Source organism: Drosophila teissieri, chromosome 3L (assembly GCF_016746235.2).
Source record: "Drosophila teissieri strain GT53w chromosome 3L, Prin_Dtei_1.1, whole genome shotgun sequence".
Lineage (NCBI taxonomy): Eukaryota > Metazoa > Arthropoda > Insecta > Diptera > Drosophilidae > Drosophila > Drosophila teissieri.
The window spans coordinates 2532062-2552136 of NC_053031.1; the positions used below are offsets into that span (position 1 = coordinate 2532062).

The window sequence follows — 20075 nt, forward strand, 5'->3', positions numbered from 1 at the left end:
AAACATTCTCTCTCTCTGCTGTGCGTTTTTTGGGGCCAGACATGTGGCAGCCAAGTTACAGGGTATTCCGAGTGGATTTCGAACACATTCTTCTCGAGGGTCGCCGCTTGTCAAGCTGCCAGATTGCAAAATCCGCAAAATGAAATGTTGGGAAAGGCCAGAAATCCGAGAGAATCAGTCAAGTGTCGAGACTGATTTTCGACTAGTGATATCTAATAATAACATTGAATGGAAATAGCTGAGAATGCTGTTCAGCGGAAGAAAGCAGAGTAGGAAATTTGCTATATACCTTTTTGGAATCTATTAAAAATACCCCTTTTATGGCTGTATCTTTTAAGCAATTAAGAGGTGCAATTTAATTAGACTATTTCAAAACGCATATTAATTATTTGTAGGAAATATACCATAATTTCCTGCAGTGGACTTCCCACAGCGTTGTGACGATTTCAAAAGAGTTTTCTCTCTAGCGAAATGTCGCGTTGATTATTTTTTTGATGTGAACATTTTTCAGCACATTTTCGCAATGGACGTCATCAGTTTGGCGTGAAAAGAAGTGAAGGAAAACTGTGGAAAAACTACAACTACTACAACATAAATGAGGAAAATGCGAAGATGCCGGGTGGTCAAAGTAGGCAAACAAAGAGGAGGAAAAGCGAGGGGAAAACGTCTGCAAGTGGCTGTCGAAAAACCCACGCGCCTTTCATTAAGACATTGGATCATTGAACTCTGGTAATTTGCTCTCTATAACTCACTATATCTATATAAGAAGTAGTATTTTTAACTTATTTTTTACTTTAGCTATTGTCAGTAGAAAACCTAACTTCATAGGTCTATTTTTATATTTTTAGATAAAAAGACAAGAGAGAACGCTATAGTCGAGTTCCCCGACTATCTGATACCCGTTACTCAGATGGTGAAAGTGTGCAGGACACACAACACTCACAGTTTTTGCGGTTTGTGGGCGTTAAAGTGGGCGTGGCAAAAAGTTTTTTGGCAAATCGATAGAATTTTACAAGACTAATACAAAAATGAAAAAATATTAAAACATTTTTGAAAAGTGTGGGCGTGGCAGCTTTTGGCGTTTTGTGGGCGTTAGGGTGGGCGTGGCAAATATTTTTTTGGCAAACCGATAGAAATTAAGGAGACTAACACAAAAATGAAAAAATATCGAAACATTTTTCAAAAGTGTGGGCGTGGCAGTTTTGGGCGGTTTGTGGGCGTTAGAGTGGGCGTGGCAACATGAATCGACAAACTTGCGCTGCGTCTATGTCCCTGGAGTCTGTATTCCTAATCTCAACTTTCTACCTTTTGTAGTTCCTGAGATCTCGACGTTCATACGGACAGACGGACAGACGGACAGACGGACGGACAGACGGACATGGCCAGATCGACTCGGCTATTGATCCTGATCAAGAATATATATACTTTATATGGTCGGAAACGCTTCCTTCTGCCTGTTACATACTTTTCAACGAATCTAGTATACCCTTTTACTCTACGAGTAACGGGTATAATAATATTCTGTCTTTAGAATTAATATTAATGGTCAGTTGTTGCAAGCAGTGCAAGCAGTTCTGCCACTGGCGCCATCTGTTGTTCGGCAGACTAAGCTGTGTTGTGTCAGCAAACTAAGAGTACGAATATATCTGTGACTCGAACCATATGAATCATAGCCAGGGCTGTTGTGACTTCAGCGAAGACAGAAACCCACTTCAAGCAAATGCACTGAGCAAAAAGAGTAGTGCTAGCTACTTAAGGCACTTATAAATTTGAAATTCGATAAGGAATTATATATAATGAAAATTTTCAATGCAAGGAACTTCAAAGCAATACAAATTATTTGTAGGTATGTGTGCTATTCTTTCCGACTCTTTGTGAATATAAGCATACATCGTTTGTTGGAAACTGTGTGTGTTGTCGTCATTGTTTTCGTTTTGTTTGCGTTGGCGGCACACAAGCACAAATGCAGCCGAGCCCCCTCTTTTCGTAACATATTGTCAATATTTGAGCGGCTTTTAATTTGTGATAAATAATACCTTCCGTTTGGGATTAACCAACGTTTATATATAATGATAAAATATTTGTGCCCATCATGTTTCATTGTGCTGACATAAAGTGGAGCACAAGCAACTTTCGGCGGGCATAATTTACTGACAGACGGAGGTGGACATTGTGCACTAAAAGAAAAACTTTACAGTTTAGCAAGCTATATAGCTTTTCTGCAGTAAATATTGTAATTTGATGTTTGCTGCTAAGCAATCAAGTCTATAAACAATATATACTTCATTGATTTATGGATTATATTGCGGAAGTTTAATTTCCTTTAAGTTTCGTTTTTAGTGCTCAGTTCGGGACTCTTCGGGACACCTGAAAGCAGCCATCTTCTCGCTGGCGTCGCAGTCGTATGAGTATGAGTAGTATTTTCCGCGTTATTTATAAACTCGTGAATGTGACAGGCGGACGCAAGCCATTCAAAATGTGCCATGCAGCACAGAAGCCTAGGCCTTCCACTCGACTCTATGTTTCTATTTCTCATCACTTGGTTCCCCAATTCCCCCGTTTTACCCCCAACGAGTCCATGCCCCATTCATGGGTGCTCGTCATGTCTCGAGTCTGACACTCGTTTGGGGTATGGCAAGGCCATAAGTACAGTGATTCACTTGAAAATATTAGTAAAAACCCCCTATCATGGAGTTTAAAAAACTTTTAGTCGCTATCTGAAAGTTTAAATATTATTTTAAAGCAAAAGCTCCATTTTATTCATCTGAGTCTGCACTTTATTATCTCTATTCATGATGTTTATGGAGCACAGCAAACTCACTCTCCCATTTGCACTTAGATGGCGCTAAGCATATGACGGCTGCTGTATCAGCGATTTAACAAGAAAATGCTGTAAAAATGGAGTTTGGTCTACTAAAAGAGCAAGAGAATAGGTGAGCATAGGGGAAATAGGCAAAAAACGGCAGACACTCTGTTCGAAATGAAGAAAAAGTGGGACTCCATAGACTCCATAGAAGGCAATTGCAGACACAACACACAACCTACCCCAACTTGAGCACATAATCCAATCCACTTAATTCCAGTGCGCCCTCCACAGCAATGAAATCAATAAATCAAGGTGCGCCACGCCCCCTTCATGAGCACAACACTGCCATTTATGAATTAAAACGACTTCCAGACCCCAGTTCGCATCGCCAGATAACCAATAATCGGCAGAAGCTACAACTCGAGGAGTAAAGCAGACAGCAGAAACCACAAATTATAAATACCCTTACAAGGCAAATACTACAGAGTAGTGTAGGTGGCAAGTGCTAATATTTTCAATTATGCTATTTTGTTTCACAGCCAAGTTTCAGGTAATTAGCAAGTATAAATATTTTAATTTGCCAACTATTTGCTACCGAGCATTGGTATATATGAATCGGGCAGTGTGCCAACAGTGAGGTAACTAAAAATGATATTATATCAATTATATTACGTGTATCACATAATTTTATTCTAGTGAGAGATGATTCAAACTGAAAAATACCATAATACCATTCATAACTATGCCACTTTGATTCGCAAGTCATTATACCCCGCGAAAGAGCATTGAAAAGTGGTATCTTCGGGATGCGAATCAAACTGAGATTGCGAACTGCGGCTGCTGGCGGAAGTGCGGCGTGCAAATTCCAATTCTGTAATCAGCAGCAGGATGGGATGGCTTGGAATGGACGGACGGACGACGGTGGAGGGCAGAGGGCAGAGGAGCAGGGCAACGCATCATTGAATTCCTAATCTGGCATTAATACAATTTTATGTGTGGAGTCGCTAGAAGAGCAAATCCCAAGTAGAAGTAGTAGAAGCCCAAGAGCGGGCGGGAATCCCAACAAAATCCGCCAAACGCCAACGAGCCTCGGACCATGAAGATGGGCGACGACAGATTGTGAGCATTGCACTCGCGGAGGAGGATGAAGTGCACCGGGGAACAGGGAGCACAGCGCTTGGAATGCTGCTTGTCGAGCCGTTGTCGTTGGGGGCTGCATTTGATATGCCTGCTGTGTCTGACCCATATTGGAATTTGCCTCCAGAGCACACGCAGAGAAATAAGCTAACCTTTTAAAGACACATTTCAGAAAATCCTGCTACTAAGAATCTAATATCAAGTGCAGTAACTACTTCTGTTAGTAAGTAGTTAGTTAGTTAGTTCTTTGGATGTGCTCACGAAAGAAAAGCACTTAGTTGGCATAAAGAGGTGATATTTTCTCCCAGTGTAGGACTAGCAACTGAGTAGATTTTGAAGAGGTGGTGTCAGGAGGACAGGCAAGGGTCTTGGGCGGCGGAAGGGCGGAGTTGGGGCGGCGCGCAAGTCACGATTTGTACACCGCTTAGAAAAACTTGTAATGAATGTGGGATGCAATGAAATGGAATGGAATGGCTGGGGATGAGCTGGGGGAGTGCAGTGGAGTGGAGTGGAGGACAGCAGGAGGCCACTGCACAATGAAGTCGACCTGGCAGTTCAGCCAGCACACAACAAAACAGCACACACACACAAGGAGAATGTCTGGAAGGTGTTTGAACTCGAGCCAGCAAAGTTCAAAACTTCGCAATGAAGGAAGTTCGAGAATGCCCTGAGACGAGTTGCTTCTGGTTCCTGATTCAAAAGGCTATCAATTATGCCTGGAAAGGAAGGAAAGGGCTACAACAAAGTGGAGCAACATGGAAACTAGATCTCCCCTGGATTAGCTGACTTTGATGTCCCCAGGTTGGGCATATAATAGGATTGGAAAGCCCTTTTTGTGAAGCCTCTAATTGCAACTTTAATCTAAATACTATCAGCTAGTGATGAATCATCAAATATTCTTTGTCGCCGCCTTGTCAACGTTATCAGCGGGGTTTTTGTTTGGTTTTTAGTTTTTTTTTCCAGATAAATTTTTTTGCTTTTGTATGAATTCTTGTCTACCGAAAATGTTTGTGAATAATTTTGTCTCACCTTCGTTTTCGCTGCGTCGTCGCCTGGGAACACTGTTGTAGTTGCCTCCGTGGTAGTATTCCATCTCCGACTTCTCCGTGGACTCGTTCTCCTGCTTCTCGTCCTCAGTGTGAACTGGCGACGAAGGTCCCGAGGAGGCACTGGCCACCGGTGAGCCAGAGGCGGCCGAATTGGTGCTGCCACTGAGTCCGTTGCCGGAATACTGACCGCTACCGGATCCGCCGTCCAGCGATCCCCGCTTGGCCGGCTGCATTAGGTAGGAGCTGGTGGGCGAGGCGCAGGATGAGGGCGTGGAGCAGTTGGTCAAGGGCAGTGCATCCTCGATGAGATCTACGGACTTTTTGCGCGGCTTCTCCGGCGGAATGGGTGCCACGCCCTGATCGCAGGAGTTCCTCAGCAGCTCCTGCTGCTCCTGCATCAGGGATCTCTGGAGCACAGCTGCCGACTTGGCCGGCGGTGGAGGCGGAGAATTGTCCGCGGTTTTGGTCGGCGACTGGCGCACCCTATCCGGATTGAACTTCACCGGACTCACGTTCTTTGGCTTGACCGCCGGAATGGGCGGCAATGGCGGCGACTTGACCGGACTGCCAATCTTGCCGCTCCGTGGCTTGATTTCTGGCGGCGCCTGTGCCCGCATCGGCGGATTGGGACTGGCATTTGGCGGAGGCTGTGGCGGTTCCATTGCCGGCTTGGCCACCTTCTCGCTGTCCATGATCAGCCCGGTTCCTGGCACTGTACGTATGATGTCGCAGCGGTTTAGATCGCTGTGCGTCCGAGTTGTTTTGGTTTTGGTGAAATGGGAGGTCCACTTCTTCTGCTTCTCGATCAGCTCCCGTGAATTGAACTTCCGCTCCGGTTTCTCCGGCTTGTCAGCGCCCGAGCTGGCGAACAGAGCACTCACTGACCCACTGGATGGTGGTGGTGGAACCGGCGATGGCTCCTCCGACTTCAAGCGCGATATATTGTGCTGCGGGTACTTGACCACCGAGGTGGGAACCACTGGCGCCGCTGGCTCCACAATAAATTTGCTGTTGCTCAAGCGTTGCTCGGGTGCAACTCCATTCTGGGCCACATTGGCGGCGTTGTTGTTATTGTGCACGAGCGATACGCCGGAGGGAAACGGAGTCCTCCGCTTGGGCGGCGACTGTGAGCGATCCGAGGAGCGCGAGGACGAGCGATCCGAACCGTCACATAGGTTGTCCTCCCGCGAACCACTTCGCAGCAGGCGCGAACTCACATTCGAGTTGGACTCCACGCCCAGTTTCTCGAACAGAGCCCGGGCGTTGTTGAACCTGGCGGAGTGGGATTCCGTTCGCACCGCCGGTGCTCCTTGGGCGTGGGCGTGGTGGGCGGCAGCGGCGGCGGCGGCAGCGGCGTGGGCGGCGGCCACAGCGCTCAGCTGCTCCACCGGCTGGATCTCGATGGGTTTGCGCTGGAAGATGTTGGCTATCTGGCTCACCTTACCCACGGGAGCGGGTGCATGGTGCATCGGTTTCTCCATGGCGAAGCTGCAAGGAATGCAAAGAAAAGTTTATTAGTTTATTAGCACAAGTTAGTTATCAAATATTACTACGAGTAATATGCCACCGATTCACAACCAATTATCTCATTAACTTGTAACACAATGTTTGGTGCGAATTCCGGTGTTTTTCCTTTACCAGCGGAAGTCGTGTATATTGAGAGATTCAGTTATCTGTGTTACAAATGCCAACCAGCCGCACCCTAATGGCCAAACTGATAAAATCGATGGGGAACCTTAACGTTTATTGCAGTTTTACCTTTGCCATTTTCTTGCTCATCGATTTGACTGACTTTCGCGGCGATTTTCACCTTTACTTTCTGCTGATACCTATGCTTATGCCTTTGTTATGCGTTTGTTTGTTATTTTCTGCACATCAAACACAATTAAGGTTCCATTGATATGAATGGGGCCCCTAATATCCGGACCCTTCTCGCAGCCAAGTTCCAGGTGTTGGATGTGTGAAAGTCTTTGAAAAAGTGAACAAATTTCAGTTGTTTGCTGCCTCGGCGACTGGGCTGAAAAAGAGAAGGCATTGCCATATGCCCAGTTGGGGCCCAGTTGGGGCTTTCTTTGCAGAAAACGCAAGAAGAGAGGCCCCGAGAGACCCGGAGAGCCATGAGTGGGAAGTGGGAGTGGGGAGTGGGGCATGACGGTGCGACATTGAAAGCTATGCGATGCGGCGTAGGTGATAGGGTAGTGGTTACCGTTATCGGTATTGATTTACGAGTTGGGCTAGCCTGGTACCGCACGATGCCCTACTGGCTGTGAGAACTACTCCTATGATGAGTGGTTTGTAACCAACTGTAGTGGGTTTTTACAAGAGATTAAACCAAACTTTATAACTACTCATAAAATGGAGCTCGCCAAACTTTCTCCTAGAACTTTACAACTGCTATTCTCAGCTAATGAGCTAAGCTAATTTCATAAACATTACTCCAACCCCATTACACACTAAAACAAAACGAACTTCTTTATAATCATTATTCTCTGGCTGGAGGCGAAAAAAGCGCAGTTTGTGCCACACAGACTATCTGAAGCGAGCAGACAGTGGAGACTTATCGCAAAGTCAATAGGTGTACGCGCCTAACTAGCTGGCTGAAAAGAGCAAATACAGGCGAAGAGGTAAACAAATCGGCAGATAGTGAACTCACACCCATGTCCACACAATTAGGAGGAGCGACCAAAATCGAGACAAAGGTCGCATCTGAACAGTCAGCTGTGTATACTGTGCAAATAACTGCCCGGGGTCTTAAGTCTTGTAAATATCTAAATATGGAAGCGGCCCGAAACACGAGACAATGGCGACGGATAGGCACACTTATCTAATCTAATCTAATCGAAATGCACAATGCATGTGACCGCGAATTAGGATGGACGTGGATAAGATACAGATTACGGCGAGATAAATATAGCCGGTGATCTCGTCCGTGGCTGTATCATTCGAAAATACCCGTACCACATGGCGGATGAGTTGAAGGGCAAAGGCTTCACTTCAAATATTACGCATCCGCCGCGTTGCTCCTTCCTGTGGGAAAACAACGTTGCACTCGGTGCATTATAACCGTTGTAAATGTTTAATGAGCTCGCTGATTTATTTGGCTGCCCAAACTGATATTGATTTAATGACAGTTCCTCTCCATTTATCCATCCATCCAACGTCATTATAAATGAATGCCACTGCATATAAATAAGTGGCCCGAGAGGCAAGGACGTGAAAGGACATCGACATGGACACGACCAGAGAGCTGCTCAAGTGCACAGTCCTGGCAGCTTTTGTGGTGGTGGTGCCATTGGCTGCTCGGTTGGCAGACTACACTGCTATTTATAACCGCCACATGGGCTCCCTCCATGGCTCCTTGTCCTTGGCTTCTTGGCATCGCAATTTAATCACACAGTTCATGGCAAGATCTCCCATCGAGCGCTTTCAAGGGTGTATGCAAAATGATGAATAGCCCATATCGTTGCTATATACTATATACTTATAGAGAATCATCGATTTTAATATCCTTTAAGGTTCAGTATGTCCTTTTAAGACTATTTCTAGTTTATAATATAGTCTAACTGCTCTTACTCTGAAAAGATTCATACTCTTCCCATTTGTGAACCACAATATCCATTACAGTTTCCGAGTAATTTGCATTATAAAACGGAGGAGAATCCATTCAGCCGCACCACCTTTCTCAGCATAACTGTCACCATTATCATTAGCATGAATACGGATTAAGACAGCCCATTAAAACACTGTAATCAGCGCTAAATGCCCCCGATCAGAACGATAACGATCATCATTTGCAATTTGCGCCTGGCAAATGACAAAAAACTAGTTTACCCCTGTCTCTGTAATTTTTGCATAAATGTTAATTGCACTCGGCAAAATGTTAAATTGCACTCGTTAGCTCAAACACGTGATCCAGGCGAGATGGTGGAGGAGGGACTGGCACATGGCACCTGGCAGTGGGCACCAGGAGGAGGAGGAGGAGGCCGGGTGACCAGGTGAGCAGCAGGTAGCCAGCGACGACGCCATGTGTTATAATTGCGTCAACATTCAGTCTCTTGAGCGTGAACAAGAAAACAATGTCAACAATGAAATGATGGCCCCATTGTGAATGGCAGTGGCACACCGGGTGCAAGTGGAGTGGAGTGGCGGGCACAAAAGATTGGCAGCAATTAGTGGAGCCACCTACCTACGCGTCGGGATCTGTGGATGGTACTCCACCATACCACACTATACCATACCATAGCACACCATATAAAAGGTGAAGGGGAGATGGGAACCCCCGCTGGGAGGTCTTGGAGTTGCCCGCCAGTTCACACGAAATAAAAGTTGGCGCCAGGAAAATGATGCTTAATATGATATGGATATAGGAATCGGAACAGCAGAAATGATAATGATGATGATGATGTCGGGAACCACAGCCACTGCTGTGAACAATCAGATCCGGGTTAACAAGAGACATATTAAAATAATAATAATAATAATAATAAAATCTCTCGACTTCTATTTCCTACAATTATAAAAGATCTTTGTATTTTTTATTATAACATATAACTAAGTAAATAACTAAGCTATCTTGATGATGTTACATAGTACTGTAAATTGAATTCATCAGAAACAACTAAAATCTCCGCATTTATTAAAGATGTTGTGTCGCCCAAAAAACAACTTCCTTTGACATACATTTTGTAATCATATAAGATGTAAGTTCATTCATGTATTGTTTCCAGATTTTCCATGTCAACATTCTAGTTACATCTATGACTTTTAATTTAGAGATCAACCTTGGACGCTGCTTCACAAAGAGTCGCCGTGCTTCCTAGAACTATTCCCCAGCTTTTGTGTAGTCAACTAAGTTAGTTGTCTTTCTTTCATTTCGATTCCAAGCCCAACCTTCGCTGGTCGTGACAACTGTCTGGCACACAGACTTATATACCTATAGTCTTGTAGACTCACAATTTTCCGCGTAGGCCTGGTTAGTAACACAACTAACGAAGGAACAGAGCAATATAAAAAAAACACAGCCAACAACATTCACTTATTAAACAAGAACACAACAATTCAAGATGTTTTGATACGGTCGCCTTACCGCAGCGGCGATGAATGCGAAACGAGTTGTCGCTGCTTGTTCTCAATGTTGTGTGTGTGTGTTGTGCATTGTGTGTGCTGTGTGTGTGTTGTCTGTGGTTTGCTGGTCTTGTTAGACAAATTATGCCAATTAAACGGTGGGAAAAGAAGTTGGTAAGTCTGCACGCGGTGGCCCCCAAGAGTGGGCTTCGCGATCCCACTCCGGCAGTCCGCGATCTCCCACCTCTGAAATTCCGCACCCAAACTGGATTGTGCCTACGTGCAAGTGCAGATATGCCAGCCCCAGCGAACGGGTCTTCAAAGGATGCGCCCTGCTAAATTGAATAACCAGAGGAGCAGTGGAGCAGAGGAGTAGAGGACACATACTCAACAGATCCCAGACCAGAACCAATTGAGATACGTCCGCAGCGCATCAGAGTGTTTAGAGCCTCACACATCGATCCGATTCCATTTGCATAATCGAGCCGATTGACTTTTATAAGCCTGACAAATGACTGCCACTGAGTCAGTGGCCTGGAAGCGGCTGGAAACTGTTGTCGCCGGCATGGCGGCTCACCATTCTTGAGCTGCCAGGATGCTGGCACAACATTTGCATACTCCCCACCTCAGGTAGCCACCTACTCCATATGCTACATTTCCTCAAATATTTCCATTTTAGTTTACTTTTTATATCGGGTTCACTTCGGAAGTAGGTATTAGATCATTTTTACTATTACGCCAAACTCTTGTAGCGGCCCTCGGCGAGTGGTGTCCACATAAACTAAACCTCAACGTGGCGCCATCGTCCTCGTGTGTTTTCCCCGAATGAGTCTCATGTGCGCATAATTAAGGAGTCCAGGGATCCGCAAACTTGGCTAAGGATTCGCCACGTGTGTATGTGCTAGCCAGTTTTTTATGGCCTAACTGGGAGATGAGATGGGCTTTCAAAAAACAGTTGTGGCAGCTCTGGGAAGGGGAGTTGCCACGGCTTATGGAACAAGTGTTCCATATCCTGAGCATGCGAGTTGTCAGATGGGATTATGCTTCATCAGCTATAAGTTGAGCCATGCATAAAGTTCAGTTTATGGAAAAGCGCGGTAAATACTATTAAAGTGAGTAATGCAATCTTAAAATATACGACTTTTATTATGCATATATATGTTTTTATGTATCTCAAGGTGTAATTGTTTTCTAACACTAATATATGGGGTGTTTAATTGCAATTTATGAACATTCCACAGTTGCAGTAATCTCGTAATAAACCCGCTGAGCACTTGGATTTATTGCCGGGCAATAGCCAAAAGTGGACTCACCTTTCTCCTGTCCAATTCAGGTGCTATATGGTATCCTTCCTTCTTCTCCTCGCTTCCTCCTTTGTTTCCTTTGTTGTTTGATTAAACCTGCTCTGCACCTAAAGCCTGGCTCCGCTCCAAACATTTGTCATTGTGGCGGGATGTTTGTAGTGCGCTCTCTCTGCAGTTTTTCAGCTGTTTTCAGCTTTGTTCGTACTCAAGTGGGGCCAGGTGATGCTGCTCCAACTGCCCCGCTGCCAAATCCACTGCCACTTCCACTTCCTCCCACTCGATGCACTGGAGCGTGTCTAGCTGTTTCTTCTCGTTCGTGGACGTTGTCGTGGTTGTCAGCCAATCAACCCACCGCTGGCCTCATCGGTGTCAGCATTTTTTGTGTGTTTGGCTTGCCTTTTGCGCAAGATGAAAATGCAAATTTCTGCAAAAAAAAAACAATCGAAGAAACAACGCAAATAAGAGTTAGAGAGCGAAAATGCAAAAATACACAGTATAAAATTGGTTACTACTTAAATATACAATTGATTTTAAAGCATTGTAGGTACATGGATCATTCATTTCGCACTCTTTCACACTGAACAATCAGTGAATATAACGCATCATATGTTAATATCATTTATTCATCACAATCATTCCTTTTTTTCTCTGTGCACCTGGAGGTTCAATGAACCGAGAAACAGCCGAAAGCTGGCCAACGAAACCCAATAGAATTGCCACATTTTTAAGGTGCCCCTCCGGGGCATACGAAATTAGTTTGGACTCTCCTCCGAGGGATTTGCCGTAGGGTCTCTGCTTCTCGCTGGAAAATTGAAGGTGAAATGTTGCAAACGGAAGCAATTAGTTTCATTTGGAGCTGCAGCAACGCGAAAGGGGAGAAAACACAAGCACGCCAGAGTTCAAGACGAGCCCAATCGACTGAAACCAAACTCAAAAGCCGGGGAGAAAGTCCGGCCAATTGATAAACAGACAGCGTTTCCAGTAGCTGGAGTCGTCAGTCATCAGTCAACAATAACAATGTTATTAGCTTTTGGGGGGTAATCAATGTGTCGCCCTAATTTGCCCCTACAAACTCCACGAAATGTCTTTTTTCGGGGCTCTTTGGGGACTCAAGGTAAGCTCATAAATTTCCCCCGCCTTCTGCTGACGCCTACAACTCCAGCTGAAAATCATTCAGCGCATTGTAATTGTCTAATTTATGGTTGTTCAACAATTTCACTCGTTTACGGTGCGTGAGAAAATCGTGGTGGGTGTAATCATCAAATGGCTAAACAAAACGAAGAAATGTAACTGAAATGCGAGTCGGGTTAAGTGAGTTAACTGAGTTACTTGAGGCAGGTCGCGAAGTTGTGGAAGATACCAGGTAATAGCCGCAAGAGCTTACTTGCCTGATATATGGTAAGGTAAGAGAGAGTGGGATGGAAAGGGAAAGTCACGAATGGAAGATAAATTATTTCATTGATTATTACTAATTTGATCAGTGTTATTTCTAAATTATGCAACGTTATTTCCCACTTTTATTAGCTTTACTAGCATAGTGAAGTGTGTATGAAAACAGGGTCGTTCTGGCCAAGTTGCCTGCTTTTTGAAACCCATTTCCCGAATCCTCCTCATAATCAACAGGCAATCATCCGCCAATTGCCGCTTGACATTTGCGATCCGTAAACTAGATGCTGGCTGAAAGTGCCAATAAGTTGGCATTAGAATCTGCTGTCTGGCGGGGCCTTTAATTACAATCAATCAGATTTCTCTTGGCCGAAAGCCTATGTCATTAGTTGGCCGGGTTTATTGGCACTAAGCTTGAATCAGTAAAAGAGGTCTGTGCGGTTGCGTCGGCTCTTAACGGTTTGATGTCGGTTCGAGCCAAGTGTGATTACCAACTTGGCTTTCGAGATGCGTATAAATCATGGCAGCGTCAGCAACAGCGACAACAGCTCGTTGGCTTGATTATAATTATTGGATGTCATAACTTTCAATCACAAAAATGCGTCAAGAGGTTTGTTTCTTTTTTTTTGAGTGCTCTTCGCATCAAGGCCGATCGACATGACTTGATCAAGATTTCCACTGTAACGCTTACAAGACATGCTAAATACAAAAAATTAACAAAAGCGCTGGCCTTTTTCATTTGAAGTTTCACGTGTTAAACACATTCGAGTTACATACATGTCGTGTTTTAGTTTTATTACGAATCCGCTTAGGCGTTGGTCTTCTCCGCCATCACACTCACCATTCTTTTGGCTTTTTATGGCCTCATAAGCTGCGATGTCTGAGCAGGAAGAAGTAAACAACTTTTTCATGACCTTTTACGGTGCAGAAGTAGAAGTAGAAGTAGACACAGCTGCCCAATCCAAAACTAAAACCGAAAGCCAGGCTGAAACTGAAACACAGATGAGCAGATGTAACGCCAGAAATTGGTTTCAGAGCAGAAAAGTTCTCGCCGCCAATGCGATGCTGTCTTTCCTTATTAAGAGCCAGGTTGCCAAGTTGCCGAGTTGCCAAGTTACCAAGTTTTAGGTGGGCTGTCTGGTCCACCGAACTCCGGAACGACCAATAAAAAGCGACTGGCGGTGGGAAAATGTTAGAAACGTTCTTTTTCTGGTTTTCAAACTAATGAAATGGGGAGTGAAGTGAGCCAGGTGGGTGGCTTTTTGATGTTTGTTGAAAGGTCGTTTAAAATTACAGCCGCATTTTAGGTGGTAGAGTAAACGTAGGAAATAGAAAAAACCATTGCACATACACAAGAGGTAATAAAGATACGAAACTACTTTAAAGTACTGTTCACTCTGAAACCTCAACATCAACTTTTCTATTGTCTTTGTACGATAATCAAAAGCTAATTCCCAGCGATAGAATTCGTTCTATAACTTATCTGCTAAGTGCTTCTCAATTTCTGATTCTCCCAAGACATTCCACGTATTTTCCGCTCATAATCAACTGAATTATCAGATTGCATGCCCCATCATCACAACTTGACGGCCATCGGGAAAAGTATTTCTAACTCACATCAACAGTTAAGCCCGCAATAAGCCGTTTTTAGCCACGTTAATGCGCGTTGCCAAGACATTTTGCGGCAGTGCGAAAATCGGAATGATAATGATAGTAACAATACCAGTAAGTTAGGCATGCGAAATAGATTGAGCAAAAATGTTGGTAAATTATCCGCGCAGTAGAGCATGTAAGTGTTACATTAAATGGAGGCGGGGCGTCGATTTTAATTGCCAAATACCCCACCAGATTCCCCAGCGTCATGGGTTAATAATTACAGCTGGCCAAGTTGCAATTACAATTGGAATCGGTACGAAAGCCATTAAAGTAATTGAAAAACCCGTAAGAAATGCAGCACTAAAATAGCTAAGCTACATAAAAGGTATAGGTAAACCATTTCAGGGCGTTACCCATACATAAAGTAAACGAACATGCAAAGTGGCGGTGATAAAATGAGGCCTCTGCCAACTTTCACAAGTCCTGTGCTCCACTCCGTTTCCTTCCCAGCTTTCCTTCTCCCACTTTCCTTCACTAGAGACAAGCTCATAATTTATTGTCGCTGCGGAAAATTGCTTTTCCAAGGTCTGCCAGGTGAGTGGCAAAGAGTGCAGCAAAGTACGTGTTGCAAGTCAATTTTAATTGCACATTCGAGGCTGTCAAATTGAATTTGACTTGCCGACGCGGCAGCACGTGGCACCCAGATAAGATACACCAAATTATACATGGGGTATATATATTTTATTGAACGACAATTATTGATTGGGGCCTAAATCACGCGCTCTTATCGGCAGATAAGCCAAAATATTCAGTTCAAAATCAAGTCTGTCCAATATCAAGTTCGACCAACTTGGACAAATCCGCCAACAAAGACGGAACTCACTGTAAACAAGTTTCCATCGGAGCTGGCCAAGCTAATGAAATGTTGCAGCTTGCACAATATTGCCCATAATAATAAATCCTCCAGCAGCAATGTGCACCATCCATCCACTGCTCCGCCCTCCCCTTTCTCCTCAGATGATGGATTGTGGCAATGAACTTGACATTAATAGGGTTTCCTCTAACTGCCGCCTTGCGTGACCGACCCCGCCCCCTTTGCTGCATTTACCATATGCCTTCGCCTTCGCCTTCTATGCCACATGGACTGACCCACCTGATGGACAGGAAAATCCCCCGGGAGGTGGAGCACACATCTTCTCAGGCCGTCCATGTTGGGACAAGTCAATCTCAATCTTCGCCGGAGTGCGATTCGTGGCCAGTGCACAAAGAATTTTTAATTGAGCAGGAGAGATGAACAAAGTTGCACTGGGAAAAATGGATTTCAAACGATGATTGCAGATTCAGATAGATTAAAGCAAATTTCTGCGAATGCTTTGGGTTTACTAATATTACTACTATTACCATTGCAACAGCAAATATATTGTTAATTTTTCAGTGCAGTGACAGTTTCCAACCAATGGAGAGCGCAGAGCCTAACCATAAAGACTGAAAAGGCCACGTCCGTAGATGGCAGGGCTTTCTATAGAAAAAAGTATCCAAGCCACAGGCAAACGGAACTCGTGCTTTAAGCCTCCACTTGTCCACTTGACAACGGTCGATATCCGAGTCAGCCAACGAGTTGAAATGAAATGTCAACTGCAAATTGAATCAACTTGGGCATAGAATGACCCCAAAAAGTGACATCCCAGAGGCGCAAAAAGGATTACAACCGCAAACCCTCGAAAAGAGGTGTCCAACAGCTTGATGTAAATTAAGAGCTTTGTGTAAAGTGGATGTGAAAATAAGGGGAACCATCTAACAAGTGTTTTGATTATAAAATGTAATGCCTAGAACTAATAAAGAAACAGTCAAATGGGATGAAAACTCAGCCCAAATAAAAAGCTTCATAAATAATACTGACTAAAACTTGTAATTAACCAAACTCGATTAACACGGTTTCAAGATTATAAAGTAAGCCAATTAAAAACTCGTAACAAAGACGGTGACAACAACTAGATGCCGTGGCCATGACCAATGCTCCTGGAGCTGGTGATCTCCCCCAGAAGAGCAGCTCCACCTGCTGCCCCTTTTCCCCATCCCCATGACGTTTTTGATAAATGACGACGAATGCGTGGCAGACATCTGGTCGCCAAGCTGCGCGCTCTTAACCCCTTTCACCCGTCGCCAGATGAAAGCGAACTGCAGAGACTGGAAACGAAAATAAATAAATGGAAATGGAATAAAATAAAATAAAGCGTGGAACGGAACGACGAAACTAAGATCGCCGAGGGTCGAAGCTCCCAAAACTCCCCCCTCTCGGCAAGTGAGAGCGTGACAATGTCAACAGAGTGAAAAAAAGTACAAAGTACATCATCAGTTAAAGCGTGGCCGAATGGGATTCAACGCTCTGGCCCTACGAAAGCAAAAGTTGAACAGTCCATAAAAAGTAAAAACAATAATCATTCCAACCTCGATATTGTCTTTTTCGTGTTAAATGTGACAAAGATCATTTGCAGCTTCCTACAAGTGTCGTGTAATGCACGATTGCCGAGATTGCTGAGATAGCAAAAATAGTTGGTGGTTTCTATCTGTAGGTAGGGAGAGATATGGGAAGTATTCTTCACCAATGCGGAAAGTATAATTTGGCTAATGGAGGTTTCTACTACGCTGCTATCAAGGTGCAGATGAATGTTGTATTGTAAGCTGATATGAGAATGGAAAACGTATACTATTTTTTGTTTGGATAACTAAGCTCAATGGGAAAACACACATGGCTGTAAATATTATGGTGCCACCTGGGAATATTAAGTTTCTCTCAATTCATTTTGTTAATCAATGAAATCTACACCTACATATGGCCCTATAAACCTTTCAAGTTGAAGACAAGAACATAACTAACTCAGAAAAAACCTATTACATTTCATTAGCTATGAAAACTGGTTATAAACACGACAATCGTTTAACACTTTTTATTTCTAACCGAGAGCGACTTTAAAAATGGTAAGCAAAGGTATATTTCCAAGCCACAAATGGCATTACTCCATCTACATGTATATATTCTATCCCTTAACCCCAATTTCCGTTGGCCAACAAATATTTACACAAATCTCCATTCGTAATCGCTTTCGTCTGCAAGTTCAAACAGCTCCATTTCACACCCACCCACAGAACTGAAACCACTTTGGCACCCCATTCAAAGTTCAGCATTTGGCGACTTTGAACTTTTAAGGTTTTGCACACACCGGGCAGTAGAATCTTTCATAATATTTAAAGGCAGGGAGAATGGAGACGAGATTTTCCATTTATTTGCAATGCAGTTTGCGTTTTTTTTCCATTCTCCCCACTAAACAAAACAAACACACGGCTGGGAATATGTATGTATATGGAAGGCAAATGCAACAAATCCGCTTAGAGTGCAAAAAGGCAAAGCTGTGGCAATTGCCAAGCTGGCTGGAGAGTAAACTACTCAGTCAGTCACCCACAATTTCCACCTTTTCCCGCCTCCCTCCCAAGTTTGCGCTGCCGCTGTTTTCCCACTCGAGTCAAGTGCAGTCAAACATTTGAGACGCAAAATGGAAAAATGGAAAACTTCTGCATTTGCAAGCCCCCGCAAAGTGGGTAATTTACGTGTGGCCCAGCTGCGATTTCATTCGCCCGACTTGTGCAATCCTCGTGACAGTCACGATGTCTAGAACTGAACTTGGATTGGATTGGGTTGGATTGGGTTGAGTTGGGTTGACTTGCCGCTTATCAGCTGATTCACAGCAATTAAATGGCAATTTTCGCACAGCACTAGCATTATCGCCACGCCACAGAGGCACACTTTTACTTATCAGCTTCTAATTCATCTGCCATTCATTGATTAGTTGCACATGAACTTTGCGCCATCATCATCGCTTTTTATTTCAGACTGCGTAGGTGCATCTGTGCATTTGTTCATTTAAATTCCATTGTTTGCACGCCTGAATGGTGTTTTTGTCTTTGACAAATTTGAACTCCTCTTGCGATTTAATTAATGCATATTTATCCCAGTGAGTGTGCCCATTTAAACTGTCACTCGTCATTGTTTGTTTGCTTTTAATTGGATCCTGCCGTAATGCAAACATTACCATTGGGCTGATTGAATGTCTGGGCACATAAAAAGTACATACATACAAAATATACATATATATTTGTATATAATTCTACACAATGTTCACAAAGGTTGGCTTCGAATGTGGAACACTCTCATAACTGCTGAGTGGACATACATTTTTAATGGCCACTGCAGTGGGGCGCACACAAGTTCAAGGAACTTTAAAGCGAATTGTTCTTGATTTAAATAAATTTTGGACAAGCGGATGCTTATTAAATACATAAAACGCTGCAAAGTGCTTCGGTGATATTTGGTTTGGCTCTTGGCTTTGGACTATACAGAATGCTTTAACAAGATTTAAATGAGCGTGACAAGGCAATATGATTTATATTCCTTATTTCCTTTGCAGCATATTAATACGTGCTGTAACCAAGCCCTTATGATATCCAATCAAATAATTCCCCCTCCACACTTATCCCCATTTAGTTATCCCAATTGCATCCGACTGACAATCCCAAATGCTCCAATTTGCATTCAGCCCGCAGCAGTGACTCAAAATAAGCTTCGATCCACAGGATCCCTTCTCGTCCATTTCGCCTTTTGATTCCTGTCACATCGCAGGTTTCGCAGGGTGTCTTCTGCTTGGGGCAGAAGATTATTGATTTATGGCCACGCGTCGCCTGTCGCTGTCAAGATAAAGTGCCACACTGATGTAGCAGTTGAAGTTGCAACCGAAACGTGCAGATGCACTTCGCAAAAGTCAGAACTCGGATGGATGTCTTTCAGCTAAAACCTTACATATTAAGATAAACGCTGGGATTGATATGATACTCTTAATGCATATGTATTATGCCAGCCCTTCCTATGCAAAGATTTAAAATGGAAATTTATCAAGATATATACAAATTTCTTGCACTGTACGGATAGATGGATTGCAGCTGGGGAATGCAGACTGAGACTGCAGTCTGTGGGCAGCAGGCGTGACAACTACAAATGCCTCAGGACCGTGGAGACAAAGCCAAGCAAGAAAGGCAGAATCAAAGTTGACTCAACCTTAAGTAGACACTTCACACTTGGCAGGGTCGCCGTCCGTGGGTTCCTCTGTCCCCCTGTCCCCCTGTCCCTCTGTACCACCTCCCTCCTCAATCTTTACCAATATAATCCCGCCTCCTTTGACAGTTCCCAGGGTTCTTGGTTGCCCTTGCCGGTACTACTGTACTTTTGCAGAGGCTGCCCTGCAATGGAATGGAAGCCAAAGGAACAACCCTTAGAAATGCAGGCTGGCGAAAAAGCTTAGACACCACAGGACGCATGCACTGAGAAAAAATATAAGGCATAAGGATTGCTTCGTAACTAGAAGATGCATTTTGCTTCATAGGGAACTCGTAAATATTTTGTAAGTTGGATTTCTGACTTGCAGAATCAGATCCTTTGATTTAAGAACTTTTTTTTTTACCGTGTACGAAAAGCATGGAGAACAAGGAGGTACACACACACCGGTAACTACAAGGAAATTCAATGAAAAGCCAGACACAAAACCAAAACAAAGCGAGAAGAGCTTCCCCAATGGGTTTTCAGTTCTCAGTTTACAGTGCGAAAATGGGAGAAAAAGTGAACCGGCGGTTGGAAAAACTTTTGTCATTATGCTGGCAGTGCTTTCTCTAAATTTTCCGCCCGCC

The 20075-nt window shown here is 44.0% G+C and overlaps 1 protein-coding gene across 12 annotated transcripts in view; it reads right to left on the reverse strand.

Moving 5' to 3' along the window:
* The window catches only part of LOC122618299, a 48013-nt gene that overhangs the window by 23034 nt on the left and 4904 nt on the right, over positions 1 to 20075 (reverse strand). For 11 of the 12 annotated variants that reach the window (XM_043794644.1, XM_043794641.1, XM_043794648.1 and 8 more), the window contains exons 2-3: positions 11370 to 11784; positions 4973 to 6480 (exon numbers count right to left, since the gene is read on the reverse strand). In XM_043794644.1, the coding sequence (XP_043650579.1) occupies positions 4973 to 6473 (1501 nt within the window). In that variant the 5' untranslated portion in view covers positions 6474 to 6480; positions 11370 to 11784. Of the gene's footprint in view, positions 1 to 4972; positions 6481 to 6750; positions 6770 to 11369; positions 11785 to 20075 lie in introns of those variants that run through there. The other variant, XM_043794638.1, reaches the window with a different exon arrangement.